This window comes from Mobula hypostoma, chromosome 28 (genome assembly GCF_963921235.1).
Source record: "Mobula hypostoma chromosome 28, sMobHyp1.1, whole genome shotgun sequence".
NCBI lineage: Eukaryota > Metazoa > Chordata > Chondrichthyes > Myliobatiformes > Myliobatidae > Mobula > Mobula hypostoma.
The window spans coordinates 382,252-395,481 of NC_086124.1; the positions used below are offsets into that span (position 1 = coordinate 382,252).

Genomic DNA, 13,230 nt, shown 5'->3' on the forward strand with positions numbered 1-13,230 from the left:
TGAAGGAGTATTACTAGATTAACGTAATGATTACCATGGATGCCTAATGAGACATGAAAAGAACAAACAAAAACAGAAAGCAATGAAAATAATATCATTGTTCTGGGAGTTGTTAAACATCCATTCGAAAATGAGGTCATGAAGACTTGTTCACGTCTTCATTATCTTTTCACATCTCGTCTTCATGACCTCATTTTTGAATGGATGTTTAACAACTCCCAGAACAATGATATTATTTTCATTGCTTTCTGTTTTTGTTTGTTCTTTTCATGTCTCATTAGGCATCCATGGTACAATGTTTCTATTTCTGATGCTAATCATATTGATTCCTGTAGAACCACATTTGGAGATGGAAAGAATATACAGTAAATGGTGGAAACTACAAATTTATGTACCGAGTCCATGGTTCCCTGAAAGTAGCAACACCTGTAGAGTGGGTAGTAACAGAGTGGTGAGGCACATGTGCATTGGGGTAAGGGCAGTTGCAATTCTATAAAACTCGAGGACTGGATGTCTCTTTACTGAAAGGATGTAAAGGATTGGGGGAAGGTGCAAGAGAGGTTCACTGGGAGGCTGCATGGATTAGAGAGTATTAGCTAAAAGGATAATTTTGGATGTTTTCTCTGGAAATTGAGGCGATAGAAGCGTTAGTCTTAAACACTGGAGGGCATGTGTTTAAAGTGGGATGGGGGAAAGTTTAAAGGGATTTGTGGAGAGGAGTAGTTTAACTTAAAGTGTGGAATATGCTGGTGATGCAGATAATACCGTTTGGGGAATTTAGGCTGGATGTAGTAAGAATGGGTCAGGTTCATGTATAGAACATAAAACGCACGGATGGATACAAGCCCTTCGGCCCCACCGGTCTGTGCCCACTCTACTAGGTCCGATTTCCAGTCCCTCCGAGCGCCACCCCTCCACTTCCTGGTGAACCAGCTTTTCCTGCTTCCTCATCCGGGACGCGACGTCAAAAACGCTCACGCAGGTGACGTAGAAACGTCGAGGGCGGGACGATGATTCCATTGGTCCCAGGCGGTGATTGGCGGTCCGTTGCCCCGCCCCCTGTGGGATTACATTGTTACCGGCCGCGACGCGTCGCTCGGCTCCCGGTGAAGGTTCGGATTTTGAGCCCGGAGCCGGTCGGCGGCGGAGTCTGTTTAGGAGACAGTGGGCGATGTGGGTAATTTAAAAGCCCTTAATAATTCGAGAAATGAAGTAAATTGAGACAGAGTCAGTCTCCATTTGAAATGGGCGGCACTCGGTAGCGGCGCCGACGATCCCAACGGTGGAGACAGCGGAAGATGCTGGAAACACTGGCAGGTCGGACAGCGGCTGCGAAGGGAGAAGCAGAGTGCGCGTTGTAGGTTCGTGACCCGCCGCGGAGGTGTGTGTGTGGGTGAGTTCTGGCTGAGTGTGTCAAAATGGAAATCCCAAGCTGAAATGACAGAAGAAAACACGCAGCAGGTCGGTCAGCGTCTGCGAAGAAAACAGACAATCTTTCAAGTTAGTTTAGCGACAATTAAAATCAGTTAACTTTTTTTCTCTGTGTTATGTGGTGCTAATAGACTATAGACAAAAAGTATTTTTAAAAATTGCGTAATAATTATTGGTAGCCAAGGCCGGTTCTCATTCAGTAACAGCGAGTAACCCGAAGTTGGAGAGTTCAATACCCAGTCTGGAATTGGGGATGGTGTAGTGATTTACCAGTTAGGCACATCACATCATGGGCAGCCCTGAGAAGGGTCTGGGCCTGAACCATTGACTAACGATCCATTTCCGTGGATGCTGCCTGACCTGCTGAGTTCCTCTAGCATTTTGTGTATATCACACTTTGGACTAATGCCTCTTTCACTGGCCACTAGCAAGATTGTTGTGGATGGGGAGAAGTGGTTTAAAAAATAGGAAAGTCATTGTTGATAGTCAGGTAGCCTCTGTAGAAACAGAAACCATTCATGTTTGGGGTCCCAGACTCTTTGTGGCTACCAGGGAGCAAAAAAAGAGAGAAGTTAACTTAAATTTCAGTTTAGAAATGTTTTCTTTTATCAACACATTAGACAAAGAAGCACAATGTGCTTGTAACTGGCCCCCAACTCCACTATTTCAGAGATTCCGTTTATTCTACCTATTGCTCTCCCAGTACCACTACTACTAAAAACAAACTGACCTTCCAGAGTAGGAGGTACTCAGCAGGTCAGGCAGCATCTGTGGAGGGGGAGAAAGGTCCGCATTTTGGGCCAAGACTGTTTATCAGGACAGGACCTGATGAAGGGTTGTGGCCTTAAATGTCAACTGTTTATTCATCTCCATGGATGCTGCCTGACCTGCTGAGTTCCTCCAGCAGTCTGTGTCTGTTGCTTTGGATTTCCTGCATCTGCAAAATCTCTTGTGTTTCTGATTTGCTGACCTTGTTCGGGGTTAGTTGAAACTTGTTCTTTAATAGCTACAATTATGAGGATCATTGATCAGGAAGATGTAATTTAATTGGAGTGGACTCGGTCAATTCAGCACAGCAGATGTGTAACCATGTGCTGTTCCAGCGTTCCATGAATGAAGCATTATTCTCCTGTTATAGAATTGTACCCGTACAGTCAGTCATTGCACTCAGTCAGTGTAGAAGCAGCACAGTCTGGTCCTCTCAAAGATTCAATTCAAAGTACATTCATTTATTATCAGATTATGTATGCAGTATACATTCCTGAAATTCGGCTTCTCAGAGACAGTCCTGAAACAAAGAAGAACCTACAGGGGCAAAGTCCAGCACCTGGCCGCGTGGTGTGCCGACAACAACCTAGCCCTTAACACCCAGAAGACCAAGGCGATCATTGTGGACTTCAGGCTTGCCAGGAGCCACACTCACGTCCCCATCTACAGCAACGGAGCTGTAGTGGAGCGTGTATCAAGCTTCAAATTCCTTGGTGTCCACATTTCCAAGGATCTCACCTGGTCCCTGAACTCCTCCATCCTGATCAAAAAGGCATCACAGTGCCTTTATTTCCTGCGGAGCATCAAGAAAGCTCACCTCTGTCCCAGGATACTGACTGACTTTTACCGCTGTACCATTGAGAGCATACTCACCAACTGCATCTCAGTGTGGTATGGCAATTGTCCTGTATCGGACCGCAAAGCACTCCAGCGTGTGGTGAAGACTGCCCAGCGGATTATCGGCACCCAATTGCCCACCATTGAGAACATCTACCATAAACGCTGCCTGGGCAGGGCGAAAAGCATTATCAAGGATGCCTCTCACCCTAACCATGGAGTTTTTACTCTCCTCCCATCTGGTAGGCGCTACAGGAGCCTCCACTCCTACACCAGCAGGCACAGGAAGAGCTTCTTCCCTGAGGCTGTGACCCTGCTGAACCTCACATCACAGCGCTAAGCAGTATTGCACCCATATTGTACTGTCTCAGTACTTTTATATTTGTGTGCTGTAGCACTTTTTTTATTCGCAGTTATTTTGTAAATAACACTATTCTTTGCATTTCTGGTTAGATGCTAACTGCATTTCATTGGCTTTGTATCTGTACTCGGCACAATGACAAAGTTTAATCTAATCAACCTACTCAAAGAAAAACATCAAACATTAAATCTTCCCCACCCCCATGCGCAATAGAAATAGCACAAATGTCAGCCAAAAAATCGATCAAAAACACAGAATATGAAATGCAGCAAAATTGAAGTACAGTACAGGAAAGTTCACTGTTTGTTATCTGCAGGCCACCCGATTCAAAAGTTGCCCAAAAATATTAACAAAAAAGAGTGATTGGAACTAGAGTTAGAAACTAGAACACATCATAAACCGGAATTAGAATCCCAATCTAAAATCCGCATTGATTAAACATCGTTCTGGTACTGTCAGCTGGCGGTCAAGGGGGAGAGAGATCAATCGAACTGTCGGGAGCATTGAGAAACTGTCATATGCAGACACATTCACCGGCAGCAGCGAGCAAGAGGCTGAACACTCAGTTGCCTTCCACACCTGTCTCGATGATTTCAATCTTCCTCAGCAAGGTCGATGAGGGATGGAGTTGGTCATGGGTCACACCTGGCCTCCATGCCACAAGCTTTGGTCGCAGCCTCGTGCAACACTCTCGGAGACAACTAAGTGCCAGATCGCCCGACCAGCCCAAAATCACACTGCTAGAATATAGATAACTAGCTCTAACAGTAGCGGAGTCATGTCTGAAATATAAAGGTGTAAAAGAAGTGAAAGGAGTTGCCTTTGTAAACCATCCTGAGGATGTCGCCTTTAGTAGCATTGTTCGTTGGCAATATCTTCTTCCAAGTAGTACCTGTAAAGCATTTGCTGCACTCAGTGTACGAGCAGCACAGCCTGAGTCTTTCCATAAGAGCAGAAGACACTGGAATTCACCCATTCTTCACCAGTAACCTCACAATGCTTTTCCAGTAATTCTCTCCCTGCATTGTGACCATAAAGCAAAGTGGTTTTGAGAGCACGAGTCACTGATTCCTGCTTATCATGACTTTCTTTCCACACATCATTTACAAAGCATTTGACAGAAATATATAGCAGTGTAACAGAACATGCTGGAAAGTGGCCAAGCAGCGTCTGTGAAGGGAGTACCCTTCATCAGAGTATTCTTTACTGGAACTGCAAAAGAGAGAAAACAGGTTAGAGATGCGGAGGACGGAGGGTGAGTATCTGTGATGGGGTTAGGTAGCAGTTGAGGTGATTGCTCTGTTCTCAGAGCAGTCTATCTGACAGATTGATACGTACAGTTAGAGAATGAGCAAACAAATATAAAAAAGATGCAAACGCACATCACATCATCTCAGCATTTGTCCTTCATTGCCAGTTGAAGACATTCCTAATGCTAGTCACTGTGTGTTTCAGAATCAGTTTTAATATCACTGGCACACTGTATGTCATGAAACTTGTCTTTGCAACAGCATTACATTGCAATACGTAGTAATAGAGGGAAAAAAAACGAATTACAGTAAGAGTGTGTGTTCATGGGTTCAATGTCCATTCAGAAATCAGATGGCAGAGTGTTCCTGAATTGAGTGTGTGCCCTCGCTTCAGGCTCTGTACTTCCTTCCTGATGACAGCGTGTCCTGTGTGATGGGGGTCCTTAATGATGCCGCCATTTTGAGGCATCGCTCCTTGAAGATTCCTGAATGCTGAGGAGGTTAGTGTCAATGATGGAGCTGTCTGAGTTTACAACTTCCTGCAGCTTCTTTCAATCCTGTGCAGTAGCCCCTGCCCCCACCCCCTCACAATACCAAATGGTGATGCAGCCGCAAACACCAGAAAATCTGCAGATGCTGGAAATTCAAGCAACACACACAAAGTGCTGGTGGAACGCAGCAGGCCAGGCAGCATCTATAGGAAGAACTGCAGCCAGTTAGAATGCTCTCCACAGACTATCTGTAGAAATTTGCAAGCATTTTTGGCAACATACCAAATTTCCTCAAACTCCTAATGAAATGCAGTTGCTGCCATGCCTTCTTTTTAATTGCATTGATATGTTGGGACAAGGTTAGAGCCTCAGATACTGACACTCAGGAACTTGAAATTTCTCACACTTTCCACTTCAGATCCCTCTATGAGGACTGATGTGTGTTCCCTCACCGTACCCTTTCTGAAGTCTACAATTGATGTGCATGTGATAAATAAAAATAAATATCAATCTGAGAATATACTCATCTGCATTATATATCAGGAATGTACAGCGGAGAGGTGGGCCCCTCGTCCCAGCTTGTCCATGCTAACTGTTTACACTCATTCCATTTGCCCATATTCCCTCCACTCTGGTCCTGCCCAGGCATCTCTGCAAATGCCTTTACAGTGTTGGAATTGTAAACATGAAATTTTGCAGATACTGGAAATCTGCAGCAACATACAGCAAAGTTTCTCTGAGGTATGCCTACCCTGCAGAAGTTTAAATCTCTTTGGGAGTTCAGTGAGACCCTCTCACGCTGCTCCCCTTTTGTGGTCTCTTGCTCCCTCTAGTGAGGAGAAGCTGTTGATGGGGCAGGGTCGCATTCCACAGGATGAGGGCAGACAAAATTGAAAAGGGTGAATGCAGGAGTGAAGGTGTTATAGTTGAATGCACGCAGTATACGGAATATGGTAGATGAACTTGGCATGTGTGATATTGAAGCATCACTTGAATCATGGCTGAAAGGAGATTATAGCTGGGAGCTTACTGTCCATTGTGTTAAAAGGACAGGCGGGCAGAGGGGGTGCGTTGCTCACTTGGTTAAAGAATGAAAAACACTGGCAGGGATGATGGCAGAGCGGCAAAGGCTGGAATTTCTGGAAGCAATACGGAAGGCACAGGATATAAACAGTACATTCCAAAGAGGAAGAAGTATTCTAAAGGCAAGATCACAACCATGGCTAACAAGAGAAGTCGAAGTCAAAGCCACCATAAAAGCCAAAGAGAGGGCAGATAATAGAGCAAAGATTAGTAGGAAATTGGAGGATTGGGAAGCTTTTAAAAACCAACAGGGCAACTAAATTCTCCGTAACTTCCGCCACCTCCAACGGGATCCCACCACTAAGCACATCTTTCCCTCCCCCCCTCTCTCTGCATTCCGCAGGGATCGCTCCCTACACAACTCCCTTGTCCATTCGTCCCCCCCATCCCTCCCCACTGATCTCCCTCCTGGCACTTATCCGTGTAAGCGGAACAAGTGCTACACATGCCCTTACACTTCCTCCCTTACCACCATTCAGGGCCCCAAACAGTCCTTCCAGGTGAGGCATCACTTCACCTGTGAGTCGACTGGGGTGATATACTGCGTCCGGTGCTCCCGATGTGGCCTTTTATATATTGGTGAGACCCGACGCAGACTGGGAGACCGCTTTGCTGAACATCTACGCTCTGTCCGCCAGAGAAAGCAGGATCTTCCAGTGGCCACACATTTTAATTCCACATCCCATTCCCATTCTGACATGTCTATCCACGGCCTCCTCTACTGTAAAGATGAAGCCACACTCAGGTTGGAGGAACAACACCTTATATTCCGTCTGGGTAGCCTCCAACCTGATGGCATGAACATCGACTTCTCTAACTTCCGCTAAGGCCCCACCTCCCCCTCGTACCCCATCTGTTACTCATTTTTATGCACACATTCTTTCTCTCACTCTCCTTTTTCTCCCTCTGTCCCTCCTAATATACCTCTTGCCCATCCTCTGGGTCACCCCCCCCTTGTCTTTCTTCCCGGACTTCCTGTCCCATGATCCTCTCGTATCCCCTTTTGCCTATCACCTGTCCAGCTCTCGGCTCTATCCCTCCCCCTCCTGTCTTCTCCTATCATTTTGCATCTCCCCCTCCCCCTCCAACTTTCAAATCCCTTACTCACTCTTCCTTCAGTTAGTCCTGACGAAGGGTCTCGGCCTGAAACGTCGACTGCGCCTCTTCCTATAGATGCTGCTTGGCCTGCTGCGTTCACCAGCAACTTTGATGTATAGGGCAACTAAAAAAGTCATTAAGAAGGTAAAGATGGAATATTGAAAGTAAGTTAGCCAACAATTTTTTCTTTAGATTATGAGGACACTCAGTCCTCGTTTATTATCATTTAGAAATGCATGCATTAAGAAATGATACAATGTTCCTCCAGAGTGATATCACAAAGAAAAAGGACAGACCAAAGACTAACACTGACAAGACCACATACTGTAATTATAACATATGGTTACAGCAGTGCAAAGCAATACCATAATTTGATAAAGAGCAGACCATGGGCACGGTAAAAAAAAAGTCTCAAAGTTCCGATCGACTCCTAATAGTCCCGATAGCAGGTTGCAAAAGGGAGAAGCTCTCCCTGTCATAAACCTCCAGGCGCTGACAACTGCCGATGCATTGGAAGCATCCGACCACAGCCGACTCTTGAGTCCGTCCGAAAACTTCGAGCCTCCGACACCGAGCACCGAGCACTGTCTCTGCTGAGCACTTCGACCCTGCCCCAGCCGCTGAGCAACAAGCAAAGCCGAGGACTTGGGGCCTTCTCTGGAGATTCTGGATCACACAGTAGCAGTGGCAGCGAAGAAGGCATTTCAGAAGTTTTTCCAGATGTTCCTCCGTGCTCTCACGTCTGTCTCCATCAAATCAGGATTGTGCATGGCACCCTACTTGACAGATAACAGATATCATTCACCGGAGTGGCCACTGCGCACTGCGTCGCGCCGCCATCTTCTCCTCTTCCCGATATTAAAGAGGATACCAAAATTTTCTTCAGACACATAGTGCAAAAGAGAGGTAAGAGTAGATATCGGACTGCTAGAAAACGATGCTGGAGAGTTAGTAATGAGAGATAAAGAAATGGAAGACAAAACTGAATAAGTATTTTGCATTAGTCTTCACTGTGGAAAACATTTGCAATATGGTGGAAGTTCGAGGTGTCAGATCAAGAAGTGTGTGAAGTTACCATTTCTAGAGAGCAAGTTCTTGGGAAACTGAAAGGTATTAAGGTAGATAAGTTACCTGGGCCAGATGGTGTACACCTCAGGGTTCTGAAAGAGGTGGCTGAAGAGATTGTGGAGGCATTAGTAATGATCTTTCAAGAATCACTAGATTCTGGAATGCTTCTGGAAGATTGGAAAATTGTAAATATCACTCCACTCTTCAAGAAGGGAGAGAGGCTGAAGAAAGGAAACTATAGGCCAGTTAGTCTGACCTCAGTAGTTGGGAAGATGTTGGGAGTTGATTATTAAGGATGAGGTCTCAGGGTACTTGGAAGCACATGATAAAATAGGCCGTGGTCCCCATGGTTTCCTCAAGGGAAAACCTTGTCTGATAAATCTGCTGGAATCCTTTGAAGAAATGACAAGTACGATAGACAAAAGAGAATTGATTGATGTTGAATACTTGGATTTTCAGAAGGCTTTTCGCAAGGTGCCACACATAAGGATATGATATAAGCTATGATCCCATGGTATTACAGGAAATATTCTGGCTTGGATAAAGCAGTGGCTGATTGGCTGGGGGCAAAGAGTGGAGATAAAGGGAGCCCGTTTTTGGTTGGCTGCTGGTGACTAGTGGTGTTCCAAAGGGGACTGTTTTGGGACCGATTCTTTAAACATTTTATGTCAATGATTTGGATGATGGAACTGATGGCTTTGTTGCAAAGTTTGCAGATGATATGAAGATAGGTGGAGGTGTAGATATTTTGAGGATATAGAAAGGATACATAAGGACTTAGACAGATTAGGAGAGTGGGCAAAGAAGTGGCAGATGGAAAATAGTATTGGGAAGTGTACGTTCATGCACTTGGGTCAAAGAAATGAAAGAGTTGACTATTTTTAAATGGAGAGAAAATAACAAAAAACTGAGGTGCAAAGGGATTTGGAAACCCTTGTGCAGGAGCCCTAAAGGTTAATTTGCAGGTTGACCTCGGCGAGAAAGGCAAATGCAATGTTGATGTTCATTTTAAGAGGGCTAGAACTTAAAAGCAAAGATGTAATGTTGAGACTTTATAAAGCACTGGTGAGGCCTCACTTGGAGTATTGTGAGTAGTTTGGACCCCTTATCTTAGAAAGGATGTGCTGAAACTGGAGAGGGTTCAAATGAGCTTCACAAAAATGATTCCAGGATTGAATGGCTTGTCAAATGAACAGTGTTTGATGGCTCTAGGCCTATATTCACTAGAATTCAGAAGAATGAGAGGTGACCTCATTGAAACCCATTGAATAGTGAAAGGCATTGCTAGAGTGGATGTGGAGAGGATGTTTCCTATGGTGGAAGAGTCTAAGATCAGAGGACACAGTCTCAGAATAGAGGGGCATCCTTTTAGAATGGAAATGAAGAATTTCTTTAGTCAGAGAGTGGTGAATCTGTGGCATTCTTTGCCACAGGCTGTTGTGGAGGTCAACTCTTTATGTATATTTAGGGCAGAGGTTGACAGATTCTTGATTGGTCAGGGCATTAAGGGATATAAGGAGAAGGCAGGAGATTGGGGCTTAGAGGAAAATTGGATCAACCATGATGAAATGGCAGACTAGATGGGCCAAATGGCCTAATTCTGCTTTTATATCTTATGGCCTTATGGTCTTTGATTTCAGTAAGACCCTCTCTCACTGCTCCCCCTCTGTGATCTTCAATCTCCTTCCTCTCCCCCACCCTCTTATTTCTGGCACCTTCCCCCTTCCTTTCCAGTCCTGATGAAGGGTCTTGGCCCGAAACATCGACTGTTATTAATTTCAATAGAAGTTGCCTGACCTGCTGAGTTCTTCCAGCATTTTATTTTGTAATTTTATCTGCTTCTACCAACAGCCCTGGAAACTCATAGCCAGGTATTCACCAACCTGTGTGTGGAAAACATACTCCTCAGATCGCCACTTTACCCTTAAATCTCTGCCTACAGATCAAGATTTTCCTGTCCCAGGAAAAAGGCTATCTTTCCTATCTATGCCTTTCATGATTCTGTAAACCTCTGTAAGGTCACCCCTCAGCCTCTTGCATCTTAATAAGGGTAAACCCTTCTAATCCCTCCTTATATCTACAGCCTTCCATTCCAGGCAACATCTTGGTGAATTGCTACACATCCTCGCTCGGGGTGGTGTGAGTGTGCATCCTGGTGAATCCCTTCACGTCCACTGAGAGGGTAGTGAGAATGTGGAAAGAGCTGTAGAATATGTGGGTTTGATGGCAACATTTTAGAGAAATTGGGATAAGTACGTGTAAGGAAGGGTATGGAGACCCATGGACCAGGTTTGGGTTAATGGGACTAGGCGGAATAATAATTTTGCACAGGTGAGGTGGGTTGAAGGATCTATTTCTGTGGTGTAGTACCCTGTGATCTCTCGTCCTTCCTACAGGTGTGGCAACCAGTACTGTACACGATTTTCTTCGTGCCTGAGAAGGCAAACACAATGTTTGCTTTCACCTGTGTTACCACTTTCAGAGAGCTATGAACACCAAAGGTCCTTGCCGTGTACTCTGCATGTCTACCAGAATCTGACTTTCCAAACTATATTACTTTGTTGTCGGTATTGAATTCCATCCATTGGTGCTCTGTTGACTACCCAGCTGACCTATGTCCCACTGTTTCTTTTCAAAACCGTTGACTTCCTGAAAGCATTGGCCAGGTTCCATCAATGTTTTTATATGATACCACTGTCGTAGGCTGAATATCAGGCATGGTGTGATAACAGTGACCTTTCTCTGAATGAAAGCAAACAAAAGAGCTGGTCGTTGACTTCGTGCACGCTTTTCCGACGCTTCACAGCTTGGTATGGCCCGTGTTCTGCCCAAGACCACAAGAAACTGCAGAGGGTTGTGGTCAAAGCTCAACACATTACAGAAACCAACCTCCTCTTCATTGACTCTACTGACACTCCTCACTGCCTTGGTAAAGTGGCCTGCATAATTAACCTTAGACATTCTCTCTCCTCCCTCTCCCATTAGGTAGAAGATACAAAAGTCTGAAACCATGCACTGCCAAATGTTTTCTGTCTCACTGTTATAAGACTAATGAACAGTTCCCTAGTAGGACTTTTGAACTCACAATCCACCTTGTTATGATTTTTGCATTATTTGCCTGTCTGCACTGCACCTTCTTTGCAACCATCACACTGTATTCTGCATTCTGTTCTTTTTCCTTGTACTGATTTGATTCACTAACGTGATGAAATAATCCATTTGGATGGCTAGAGAAACAAAACTTTTCACTTTACCTCAGCATGTGGAATAATAATAGAGGAATTAACAAACGACGGTACGTCTTCCCAGTGATGGTACATTGTCCCGTGGTGGTGTGTTTACCAATGCCATTAATTTACCAGTTTGCAGCTGTGTTTAGTTCTGTTGGCAGAACCATAAATACTTAAATAATCAGAATCAGGTTTAATATGTTGTGAAATAATGAAATGTGTATTAACGAATGCATTAACCATCTCCGTGAAAGTAAATCTCAATGTTAGGTAAACGTTTAAAAGGACAAGTTTGCTGAGCTGGTTTATTTTGATCTGCTGTAGTGGAAAAGTGAAACGTCTGAGAATGGAAGAAAGACTGAAGCCAGCAAGTCCGAAGGTGACCTTGTACCAGCACGGCAAGCTGGGGAGATCTCCGGTGTCAGCCCACACGGCCACGGCTTTCTCTGCAGCGTCACCCCAGCCTTCTTCACCAAAACTTAAATCCACATTGAAAAGGTTGGTGCTGACTTAGTAGAGGAAGTTTCAAACATAATTTGATTTTCACTGTAAAGTGTATATTTTTTTCAGCAATCTGTTCCATCCAGCTTCACATTCACATTTGATTTCTCACCACACTTGGCACTTTGATACATTAGCAAGTAAACTTGGTAAAGCAGAAGCACACATGAGCTGTGAACAAATTGGCTTTGGATCAAATGGATCACCCATTGAATGTGTGCCTCGAGGACTGTTGTGGGAGAAAGGGTTCTAATTCATGAGGATGCACTGGGACTGAAGAAAGGGAGTAGATCGATAGGACAAGCTTTAGTTGAACCAAACTGAGACCAGCATCTAAAGAAAATGACTTACAAGTATTGTAAATGAGCTTTAAAGATGAACAATGGGAGAAAGGGCTTAGTTAAGGGGAATGTTAGAAATTTAACAAAAAGATGGGGCAATGGGTAATGGTGAACTCTGTGCCAGAAAGTACAACCAACAAAAAAGTTAAAATTAAAGACTCTTTATTTAAATGCATGAAGCAACAGTAGCAATACGGATGAAATAGGAAAATGAACAAAGAGAGATTCAGTGTGATAGGCACAGTTTACGGTAGTCACAATGATGAAATGAACATCCCGTAGTATTTGAACACTTCCGAAGAATAGGCAATTGGAAAGCGGTGCTGACGGGTGCGTGAGAAGCTCCTGTAATAAAGGATTACGTTAAAACTATTGAGAAAGGATCTTGGCTCAGATGGTCAGCTAGTTCAGTGTGGAGATTAGAAACACCAAGAGACAGAAATCTCATGTGGGTATAGTATTGGATTTGCTAGACAAGTTATTATGTGAAAAGAAATAATAAATAAAACAATAATTATGGGAATTTTTAGGCTCGAGGATAAGCTCACAATGCATTTGTGACAGTTCCTTGGACCATATGTTATAGAGCCTATCAGTGAACAGTCTAAGACTTGGCCATGTGTGATGAGACAGAATTGATTATATTAGATTAGATTATGAGGACACGCAGTCCTCTTTTATTGTCATTTAGTAATGCATGCATTAAGAAATGATACAATTTGTTCCTCCAGAATGATATCACAGAAACACAAGACAAATCAAGACTAAAAA

General features: G+C 44.2%; 1 protein-coding gene across 4 annotated transcripts in view; it reads left to right on the forward strand.

Moving 5' to 3' along the window:
* The first annotated feature begins 375 nt into the window (after positions 1-375).
* The window catches only part of ccdc28b (coiled-coil domain containing 28B), a 35,188-nt gene continuing 22,333 nt past the window's right edge, over positions 376-13,230 (forward strand). Inside the window, exons 1-2 of one of the 4 annotated variants that reach the window (XM_063034813.1) lie at positions 376-1,393; positions 11,942-12,115. In XM_063034813.1, the coding sequence (XP_062890883.1) occupies positions 11,964-12,115 (152 nt within the window). In that variant the 5' untranslated portion in view covers positions 376-1,393; positions 11,942-11,963. The remainder of the gene's footprint in view (positions 1,394-11,941; positions 12,116-13,230) is intronic. The other 3 variants (XM_063034812.1, XM_063034811.1, XM_063034810.1) reach the window with 3 other exon arrangements.